The 12,219-nt window shown below is 36.7% G+C and overlaps 1 protein-coding gene across 1 annotated transcript in view; it reads right to left on the reverse strand.

The window, feature by feature from the left end:
- The window catches only part of LOC145666845 (pyridoxal phosphate homeostasis protein), a 36,806-nt gene that overhangs the window by 716 nt on the left and 23,871 nt on the right, over nucleotides 1-12,219 (reverse strand). The window contains exons 5-6 of the mRNA XM_081734420.1: nucleotides 10,668-10,766; nucleotides 3,468-3,613 (exon numbers count right to left, since the gene is read on the reverse strand). Coding sequence (XP_081590546.1) covers nucleotides 3,482-3,613; nucleotides 10,668-10,766 — 231 coding nt within the window. The 3' untranslated portion in view covers nucleotides 3,468-3,481. The remainder of the gene's footprint in view (nucleotides 1-3,467; nucleotides 3,614-10,667; nucleotides 10,767-12,219) is intronic.

Raw genomic sequence — 12,219 nt, forward strand, 5'->3', positions numbered from 1 at the left:
TTATTCGGGTGGGATATTTTCAATCATTTGATTACTTATATTTTATAATGATATTCAAGAAAATATACACAACACACAAAGCAATTAGTACATTTTACGCTTGCCAATAAAATAAACTTCACTGGTACCATTTGAGTGGGATTACCACAAAGTACTGATTATGTTTTACTGACCGAGTTTGTTTAACAGGTACTGAAATATACGAAATTTATTCTTTCGGCGGCACGCATATTGCACACCCGGTGGAAGAGTGTTACAACCCAAAAATAATTTTGAGTTGTTATTATCACTCAAAAGAGAATAGAAAGAGAGAAGCGAGCTCTACCTGGTGATATTTTCACATAAACGTAACTAAACAAATTAACCCCCAGATGGCAGAAATACCAGTATTCTAGGGAGCGATTTTGATAGAATAACAAACTTTAAAAGTCATGTTCCCAGTATTTTTGACTCGTAACAGTCTTCCACCAAGTGTGCGATATATTATAAAAATACTGCTTGAGATGATGGCGTCTAACACACACACATTTAAAAGTTAGACGGTAATATTTCATCCGTCTAGTCGGCCATAGCCTTTCATAGATAGTTGACGAATTTAGTAACATAAATATCTTAAGCTTAAAAGAAAACAATCTATTGAACAGGACAGATATCAGTAAGTATAAATAATAGATCATATTTTTGAAATACACAAAATGGCAATTAAAATTATTTTTACCATGTACTTGTATCAAGATCAGGGCTTACTTTTCATGTCTATTTTGTCTATGAGCAAAAATATTCAGCAACATTCTGCTTAAGAAAAATCATTATTATCTTAATGGTATCCTCAATGAATTTCTGAAACATTCGTTTTGAAATATACTGTAATTTCTCTGTTCGGCTACTTTATTCTTCTTCCAACATCAAAAAACTAATTCAGGATGATAAAAACTATCAAAAAAGTTTAATTAGGGTAGATGCACGTAATGTTATATCTTCAATGCTCGTCACTATGATTTTTATGAATTTGTAGGTTAGCTATGTATGAAACCATATCGTTATAGCTATGTTGCAAATTGGTATTGGCTTCGTCTTTCTTTTGTGTCAACTACAGCCCTTTATCTAAAATGTGTTCTGCTCAGCGTGTAAAAGAAGTGAATCGATGATGATTTGGCGTAAATTTTGCTTTGCTTCTTTTAAAAAATTGATGTTGAGTTTCACGTGTGCTTCTTTTATTTCGATTTTTAACAATCTTAAAATATATATATATATCGATTTACTCTTGTAGAATGTGTGGGCAAACAGCAAAACATACATTGAAAATCTGAAGATGTTTTCTTCCAATGTTCCCAGGTGGATGGCTGAACAAAACATCATTTCTATTCATGAAAGATACATTAAATGTCGTACTGCGAAAAAGACCCGAGATTACCAGGCAAGCAAGATCCAAAAGCTTCCTTAAGTACGTAAGTAATATAAACTTACAGAACAAGTCTGGACTCTAGTTGTCAATGAGACTGCAGACATGAAACCTCTCTCATGAAGAACTGTTAAAGTGAAATAAGATTAATACTCACTGTTGAGTAGTGTGATGAATTCTATATGAACGGGGAAAAAAAGAACGAAACATATATATGTAAGTGAGATGAGGAATAGTTTTGGAATTAGGATCGAATACCAGAAAGTTTAGATTATATTGAAAAGGTATGTAATTGTGTTTACTAAAACAGGAACCAAAGTATGTATCAGATAACTGTGGAATTGACCACTGTGTTATAAATTGCAATGAAATGAAGGCAATTTAAGTTAACGTGGGGATTCGACTGTTACCGTTGTTTATTTAGAGTTGGCATTAGAGAATTACTGGATAAATGGCTTATACTTTGGTCGTGATGTAAACCAAGTACGGCATCGACCAAGTTAACACCGCAAGTTGTGTGTTCTGAAGTTACTCAAAAATAATTTGAACTTTTCCAATTATCGACAAGGTACTCGAATACACTCACTACTACACAAATATACTAATGGTATTATACCACTATAATTCATAAATTTATTCATAAACATTAGGTAATAGAAAAGTTTATATCTATCTATCTATCTATATCTATCTATATATCTATCTATCTATCTATCTATCTATCTATCTATCTATATATATATATATATATATATATATATATATATACATATATATATATATATATATATATAATTTCCTTTTTGAAGGAAAGAAGATTTTGACAACACTCCATAGTAAGTGGTATTTTATTCTGGTTATTTTTAGTAGTAGTGATTTCTATTATATATTTCAGTATATTCAAACCTGACTTTCTGCGATCGAAGATGCCTTGCTTAAAAATTTTATATCTGTAGTTCCATGTTTGAAATCGTATTCCAGGAAAAAATCCTGGCGTTGTAGCGGTATTATTTTCACTCTTAATAATTATTCACTGGAAGCACTTTTCATGTCCCTTATCTCAGTGTACTACCAAGCAGAGTCCAGAATGTTTTTCAAGTTCATATCACGTGACTTACCCACTGAAGGAAACTTTTAGAAATTGTTTGTAGGGCTTCTAGGGCGGATTTTTGTAAATTAAAGAGATTGCATTTGTGTTTATATATTTCTAAGTAATTTTTCCCACATTTTTCATTAACTTACATTGGCCGTAATCTTCGATTTCTTTATAATTTTATTTATACTGAAATCTATTTGTAATAAACAGATTATAATAATCAAGTGAACATGCAGGAGTAGTTGAGTATCAGTTTGCATTCCTTTGGATTCGTAAAAGACCACAGAAGCTTAAAAACATAGTTCAGAAAAATAATTCTAGTGCAGTAGCGAGTTGATTATTATTAACTGCTAGTAAATAATAATACTACACCAATACCTTCTGGTTTACGGACGGATAGATTATGACCAAAGCCCCAGTGCGGGCTGAAATATCGAACATGTGTTTTCTTAAATGAATCACAATAACAGCGGGCGTAGGTGAGTTTTTTATTTATTATTTTCATTCGTTGTATAATGCATAAAAGGCAACTTTTAAATATTAGTGTGTTTGCATGCCAAATACGTAGCACATTGATTTCACGTCGTGCAGTACAGGCTTTGAAGAAACCAAACGGTCTAGCTGAGTTGATTTTGAATTTAACTTCCCTTTCAGCAGCGAGGCTATATGAGACGGGACCTACTGATTAACGTGGAATCCGAACCACATAAGCTCCCGCCAGAAATCGAATCCACGCCAAGGGGCGCGTACACTTACGCTTAGTCATGAAGGAGCTCCAAGACTATCTAGTGCAGGAAATAGGTTTATATATATATATATATATATATATATATATATATATATATATATATATATAAAAATTATGTTTGTGTGCAGTGGTTGTCAATAACTAAATGGCAATCTGTGTCTATTTACTTGTGGGTTATCTCTATACTTCATATGGTCTTATTTTTAAACAAATCAACTTACGAGTTCTCCCTCTATTATTGATTTTCCTTGATTTCCACATTTTGAACTCCTTTAGTTATTTCTTCTGTTTTGTCCTTAGGCTCTTTCTTTGGTCTAGGTCCGAATATTGTGCTTCCAACGCGTATATTTGTACTTCCCACTTCAATCTAAAAATAAAATAAAAAACACTCAAAACAGTTCTTTTATTTCCTATATACCCTAATACAAGAGTGGTTAGCAGTAACAGGAAATAGAAACATTTCCCAAATTTGCTGTACAAGTAGTTTAATATTTAAGAGACATTTTCGCGATGTGAACGAATTTTACAGTTGCCGAACTTGTATAACTTTGATCACCTGTTTACTAATTAGAACGATTAACAGAGCTATTTTCGTCAAGTATTTGTATTCTCGTACTAAAGTACCCTATTGTTGAAATATTATATGGGCAAGAAGTGCCACGACAAATTGTATATACCGTACAGCGGTTGTAGACAGAGAGATATTATGTTGCAAACAAGAAAATGTAAGATATTCAGATATACAAGAGAGATCGTTAATCAAATGTAACTGAAGCCTAAGATTAAGATAAAAGCTTATTATACTTATATTCAGTAGTCGAAGTGAGACGGTATGCGGTGGTATGCCATACCGTCTCTGGTTTTTCTGTAATGAGGACATACCGTCTCTGGTTTTTCAGTGATCAAGACAATATCTAAATAGCCGGTATGTTGAGTCAAAATCATAATAAAACATACCGCCTCTGCTTTCTTTTCCACTTCGAACACTGCTTATATTGGTAAGAACTAGATGAGTGTTTAAAGAGATTCAATACCGTAGGATATTTGAGAGATAGTTTAATAAAAGAGAAACGAAGAAATAATGGTAATTACATTTAATATAGTATACAAACTAGTTTACAAACTACTTTAAAAATCCGTATCTCTTCTCTCCCTCATTAAAGTTTTTTTCAAAAATGTAAAATTGACGCAGTTGTATAAAGTACGTAAGACAATTAAGCCAGAGGTATGTCCAGTTTTTGGTAAAAGATATTTCCGCTGTTTTGGATTTAATCACTTTACCTCGTATGAGCGTCATGGTTCTCGTTTACTCCAAAACCACAAACAGATAAATCCCACATACGTATGAAGAAAGAATATTACAGCAAAAAGCAAAGTTCTAGCAGAATCAGCATGTATGAGCATGAACTTATACAGAAAGGGTTACAAGCAGACCACCAGCAGAAACGATGGGTAGAAAGTGAAACTAAGTCTACTAAGGTTATAAAGGAAAAAAAGAGACACAGGAAAACGGATAAGTCTGGAACGGTCATATTCGATATACAGAGAACCTATGCTCCAAAGAACTTGATATGTCAGCAAAGGACCAGGAAACCGCTCAGGGTGTAAAGCCGTTGTTAGCTGGTGCCAAGAACTTAGTTCAGCTAGTAACACCGTTACACAGTCCGGCCCAAGTCCAGAAGTTGCGTTCAGCAAAGAACGAGAATACAGACCAAGTAGTTATACCGTCGCCTAGCAAGAGCAAGAAGTAAAGGAATGAAGGCATACCTGTAAAAGATCAGGTCAAGGAAAGGGGAATTGCAAAGACCATAGTTCGAGTCATAACAATCAAGTAAAGGTCTTGGATAAGGAATTAGATATGTTAATCTTTCAAAATGATAGGATGCAAGAACAGGTTAACTCTAAGATGACTATTTTGCGAAGGCAAATTAGTAGGTCAATGCAAGAGTTCATGGACCAAGAATTATGAAAAAAGTATTGTTTAAAAAAATGGCCTCTCTCGATTTCAGCCACGAGCGGAAAAATGCGCTCTATTTAAGTTATTCCTAATTTGGTTCCAGGCCGTTAGCTTCTAATGAACAACACTGTCCACTAATCGTTGTTAGATGGGAAAAAAGTCACTAACATTAGATTTAAAAATAAATTTAAAAAATAAAAAATAAACTGCAAACAATACAGGGATCATTAGTACGAAAAGGGAAGTGCGCAAATCATTCAGATGCATAAAGAATTTAAGCTAGAAAATATAATAATGGAAGAATGTGATCAAAATGATATAACACAATTCGTATTCAAACAGTAACAATTCCTTAATTAAAAAACGAAAAAACAAAAATTAGTCAACGTAAGTTCTTCAACTTGAAATTATAGAAAGGAACACAGTTTGAATCTTATATAATTACTAATTTTAACTGTGTTCCAGTTATTGAAATTCACTCACAATCATTTTTAAGTATCTATCCTGAAGTATTCTGATGTTAGAGTGATTAAGTTAAATATGTTGGTGCAAAATGCAGTAGATTCATATTTCAAACAAATCAACCAATACTGAAGTTTTGTTTTTATTATTCTCTTCTTTAAAAAAGTATTCTTGTGCGCAGTATTATGTACTCATTTTATGCTTACAAGGAATGTACGTGACCTCAAACGCTCAGAAATGCACGAAAATATGCTTACAATATAAATCACTCATCCCAAAAGCAATGGTACGAGCCATTCGCATGCAAAGCTGCGCGTCTTATCACGAAAGACATGTGAATGATCACCTATGCAAGGTCTAAGAGAACTTTGGTAACACAAAGTAACAAAATATCGTTATAATAGGACCAAAAACAAATACACATATTGCAATGTCTCTCTGCTCAACATCATTACACTATCTGAATAACAAACATTTTCCACTGACCTGATAGTGTTGCTCCGCTATTCAAACTTCAAAGTGCAGGTACGAATTTCAATAAAGTGGTCAAAGTAAAGTGGAGCAGAATAATATGCACGCCTAACTAAAACCACTTTTTCACATTAACAGTACTTCTGCATACAAGCATTCCAACATCAAACGCCACACTAATTATATTTTCAAAACCTCCCTGTTGCCAAGAATACTGTAATATAGGCTTGTACTTCGGTGCAAAAAGTTGCTTGTATAGCACAAAATGAAGTCTGATGATAAAATGATGATCATGTAATCTTACTTGTGGTTTTTCACATTGTAATCTTACAAAACCAACGCTCCTTCCCACGTAGAGCGTATTTTGCCTTAAGAAGTATACATCATAAGACAATATTTTGTCGTCTTCGGTGGCAATATCTTGGGAATAGCATCCTTGTTCGGAAAACTTTCATCTAACAGAGTATGATCTCTATGGCCTGACCGCCAATCACCAGCAATAGGCTTTTCGCATCGTGGTACGTATTCAACTTCATATGCTCTTTCGTCATTTTGCCACTTTTGCTTCCCTCCATATGAATGTTTCGTGAATGCGTTACTTCACGTTTCTTTGAAACATCTGGGTCAAAGTGCTTTGTTTTTTGAAAACAGATATAGAGCTTGTTAGCTAATTTGCCACGCATTGATAAAGCCACATCAATTGTATAACTGTGTGTAGAATTAGACACAGGCTGTAGTTTTCTCGCCTCTGTGAAATTGTATTGACAATGAATGCATTTCATAATTAAATTGACTTTGGTCACTGTTCCAAACATTTTCTTTATCCACATTCCCGTCTGTTACATACGTATTAGTCTACTTTCCCTACAAGTGTCTTCTGACGAATACTATTATCTTCTTGTATGTCGTTACGTGTGACGAACATTTATAATATGCCTGGAAGAAATGCCATATTCAGCCCTAAGTTTGTTGATAAAAGTAATCGAAGCTGTGAAATTGCCTAGGCCAATCTCTTTAGACGCTTCTAGTGCCCACATCTGCAGATGCCAATAATGAACAGTAGATCCATACGCTCTTGCTATATTAAATTGTGTTATATTACATACTCTTTTGTAGTGTTTAATTGTGACAGCCTGTTTCACTTGAAGTGAGCTCGATCTCGCCTTTTACTAGTCATATAATCTAATATTACCTTGCAATTTGATTTACTTCGAATGTACTTATAACGTCTCATAAGTTGTGCTATAGGAGTTGAAGCCACCATTTGTAATAATCTTCACAAATGTTTTCCAGTATGTTGACATCAATATCTTGTAATATACTGGCCCTCGAAATTTTGGGTGGAGATGGTTCGTACTCACTTTCACTTGAAGGTTCCTGTTGCTTCGGAGATGAAAGTTTTGTACTGCTGGACGGGCCAGCTTCAAGTCCGGGCTCTTCTTGTCCTTCAAAATTATTATACCTATCCAGCGTATCTTCGTGAGTTTCTCTGTCATCCTCATTGTATTTGTGAATCGACTCCCGTACCGGTGGTATGCATTGTGGGCACCGTGTGCCAGTGGGGGAGATGGGTTCGAGTGGGGCTTGGAAACAAGTTTCTATCTCGAATGTCCGGCACACCAGGCAGTTCTTCCTTATAGACTGTCCCATAAAGCTGGATAACAACCTACCGGCTGAGGTGATGCTTCGGCTATCCTCCAAAATGGGCGACTAACTCGTGCTATTGGATCCGGGAGAGTACGTGTGACCTCGTCGCGTTCTCAGCGAGGTAGGTAGTTTTTCAGCCGCCGCTATCCTCCGAAATGTGCAAGTAGGCCGCACTCTTAGGTCCGGGAGATAAAACTACGTGGTATCTCAATACGTATGAAGGAGCGGGTAGTTGGTGTGCCCAGGGGGGCGGATCCAACCCCCTACCGGGAGGATGATGTAGGTACTGCCCTCAAAGAGCGTGTCGTGCGTGCTCTTGGGTCCCGGATGGGATACATGGTATCCTAGCGCTCACCCATACCTCAGGAGCGCTGAGGAAGTGGATTTCAATGTTCGCCTCCTTGCACCCGGGACCACGACCCTACCAGAGGAGCTTCTGCTCATGGCCATTGTCTTTAAACGAAGACAGTTTACATCAGTCACTGGATCTGGTAATGTACGGTGTACCTCTACCGTAATTAGAGGTGGTGAATTCTCACAATCCTGTAATGGGAGCCGCCGCTCGTAAATGGCTATTGTCTTTAAAGGGAGATAGTCTACATCAGCCATTGGGTCTGGGGGTAATGTACGGTGTACCTCTACCGTAAATAGAGGAAGCCCCGTATTGTTTGGACGGGCTTACCAAGGGAGACACGGCTCCCAAATGACAATGTCTGCCTTAAGCAGACGGTCTACACCAGTCATTGGCTCAAGCAATGTACGGTATACCTCTACCGTAATTAGAGGAAGTCCCGTACTGCTTGGACGATCCTACCGGGAGGGGAGTGTCGGATTCTTGCCTGTGGAGGGACTGAACGGAGGTGCCTATCCCAGGAATCCGGGCAACGGTTCTGATCCCGCTGAAGGGAGGATGTGGGCCGGCACCAAACTCAGATGGCGACTTAACACGTACCATAGGAACCGGAATGAGATACGGGAGTATCTCGACGTGTACGTAGTACCTCAACACACGAAGGCGGTTGTCAGTTGAACGTTAGAGGTAGGCAGGACCGGGATTGAACAATCCCCCTCGGGCATGCCTGGGGCACCCGGATTGGGTTGGACTCTGCCGGGCTTATCATACTGTGGGATTCGGTAGCTCATGGGAGCCAATCCCAGGAACCTGGGTAACGGTGAACATGGGTGGGAGGTGAGCTTGCTTTATAACGCTCGGGCACCATACCTGCAGAGCATGGGAGGACTGGCTCGCTAGCAGTCCGCCTCCACCAGTAGGTAACTGGTAGGTGAGGCTTCGGCTCTGCCGTGCAGTGGGCGTATCCCACTCCCTCAGTGAAGAGGAGGCTAAGGCGTTAAGGTTAAGGGACAAATCTTTGGCGGTGCACTATTTGCACATGGACAAACAGTCCAGATTAAGGAAATACAGGCTGGGTGCTAACGGAACCGGTCCATCAAAGAGGCCGAGCAGCCGCAGCACGTATCGTCGGCTTGCAACAAAAGCGTGGAAGTAGACCACTAGCTCCAATCGTGTATTTGTGAATTATTATTTATTCATTTATTTATTTCTTTCTTATTTAAAATGGCGGAGTTAAGGCATAACCTTTTCTTCCACTCAACCATTTACATTTTTCTTTTACAGCCGGATCTCATTTTACTTTTTTTTTCTTTCTTTTTTTTTTACGACGAGAATAAAAATGATATACAGTTAGGCACGTTAAAGAGTTACCGACATACATAACAATACAGAAAATAAAACATGAAAAATGAAAATGAAACTTATTACATATAAAATAAACACTAAAACAAACAAGAGACAATGCTAAAGACATGTTAAACTTTACAAGGAGAAACGAAGACGTCAATCTTGATTATATATAACATAAAATACATTCCTATGATTCACTATCTATAGATAAAATGATGCACCTACTTAAGTGATTGTCTATAATGTATACGTTCATACACATGTATCAGAAGCGAATAGAAAAGAAAATGAGAACAAATAGAAAGAGAGAGAGAAAAAAAAAAAAACGACTACATGGTAACGCCAGGAATATTATGCTATACAACATCTGCGAACTCCATTACCCTCGACTCCATTACGTTCCCATATTCAGCACATCGTAACATTGCCTCTCACAGTTTGAGAACATTCATGGGACTAATTCGCCTCATGATACCGATGTACACTCTTTACAGTCTAACCCACAACCGAACACTCCAAAAGAAGGCCTCCTACTGCAGCTATACTATTCATACAACTAAAGTAAGTACTTGTTTGTGCAGTACAACATGCCGCCGTCGAATGCGTTAGCAGACAACAACTGCATTTTGCATGGAAATTACTCATATTACTGTTTTTGGAATGAGCGATTTATAATCTAAGCATATTTTCATGCAGTTCTGAGCATTCGAAGTCACGCATCTATTTCGATAGTATTGTGAAGTATATAAATTTACCTGCCTCGTAATCATGAGGCACGGTGGCTCGGTGGTGAAGTGCTCACCTCTAGTGCGATGACTCCGTGGCGGTTCGATCGCAAGCCATGTGAGTTTATGATGGACAACATTATGCTCATGTGACACTCTCACGGGATTCTTCTGTTTTCCTCACACATTCTCATTCCATCAACTCTCTAATAATCACTCACTTTCATTAGCCTTTTAGCTTACAACGCATAACTGTATGACGTCAATACTACATTCACTTTATTCGTAATTTCTTCAACGCCAGAGAAAGACTGCAGAGCAAGTAGTTCAAATCATTGTATGAATAAATTTCAATAACTGGAACACAAATAAAATCCATTATTTTGTAACAATTATTCATTTTACTTAAAGCAGTATATGTTAATAACTTAAGTTCTTCTGTTTCAATGACCCTTACCGCATGCTCAAAATCATTTGACATTCCCATTGATAATTCTACTTGATCGACTGGTAAACCAATCTTTGAACAAACATCCTGGCGGCATTTAATAAGAACCTGAAAGATAAATAAACATTTTCTTGGATTAATTGAAGAAGAATCCATGTACATCCCGTTCATATTTCAATTACATACTACTATTACGTGATCATGACAGTGAATAGTTTATTATTAGTTACGAAAAGACATTCGTGCGTAGTTTTTCAAATACAGGCCTACTTGAGTTGTTAGTACCTGAGTTGTGAGCATTAATTTTTAAAATATTAATATAATGTAAAACCCAATAAATACATTGATTGCTTTTATAGGAAGCACGGCATTTCCAAACATTTTAGTACAAAAGCCATAAGTAACACTGTTGAACTTTATATATTTATTTTTCAGCCCAGCCATATGCCATAGTTCTATTGGTTGAGACGTGGTCAGTGCATAGGCTCTCAATGTAAAACGTAATTATTTCTGGCTCCCTATTTCTTAATATCCACGTAGCTTCTTAATTGCTTCATGATACTCGAGCAACACCGAAAATCCCCCACTTTCCCGGTATCAAACCTGAAACCACTCTCATTCTTTCGCCTATATAATATGAAAGGCAGATATTAACATGAAACATAAATACAAATAAAATAACTGAGGATACAGTAATATAAACTTGAATGGTAAAACAAAAATAACCGATAAAGAAAGAAAAAAAGATAATACAAGAAAACATTTAAGATAATTGGAGAGAGCTTCTTCCTTTAAAAAGTAATAAAAAGAAACAACCAAAAAGTCAATAGAAGTGAAGGTACTATAAATTGGAAGGAAAAACGAATGTGAAAAAGCGTGAACCTAAAGTATATATACATATATACGAGATGGAATTAGAAGCCTTGTCTGATCCAATAGTTTAAGTTTTAGCGATTTGGCTCTAGGGGAACATACCTTAACTCAAGTTGTTGTACAAATGACATTCTTTTGCAAACAAGCTGAAGAGCCCACACTGAACCTTGTGATCCAAGTATTCCCAGGATATTCAATTCGATTCGATTGATCATCCCCTTTCGAATGTCTGTTAAATTGTGTCACTTGCTTATGATGATCATGTATTGCACTATGCTACAACTGTGAGATATCGGTGCGTATGTATACTGGCAGCAAACCGTTCCACGTGAAGGCTCTAATGCGCAGCAAAGTTCATTGTGTATCTACGAGTAGTCAACTGTTAGTCTTTTCACTGAAGATCAAACTTTGATGTTCTAAAATGCTATCTGACCGAATTGCTACAGTAAATATCTTACGAATACGCACTGAAAAAAACAGTTCCCATTAAAAATAATATTAATGAGCTTCAAGTATTTAGTGGAAAGTTTTGCTGTTAATTAAGTATGGTAATCCTAAAGACAAATAAAGAGAAGTTGAAATACAAAAGGGTTGAGAAAATGATAAAATTAGACACAAAAGGATAAAAAAGAAAAGAGGTTAAATAAGTAAGTGGATGCAATGTCAAGCTCAGCTCAGGCACTCCGTG

This window comes from Thermobia domestica, chromosome 12 (genome assembly GCF_964235325.1).
Source record: "Thermobia domestica chromosome 12, izTheDome1.hap1.1, whole genome shotgun sequence".
NCBI lineage: Eukaryota > Metazoa > Arthropoda > Insecta > Zygentoma > Lepismatidae > Thermobia > Thermobia domestica.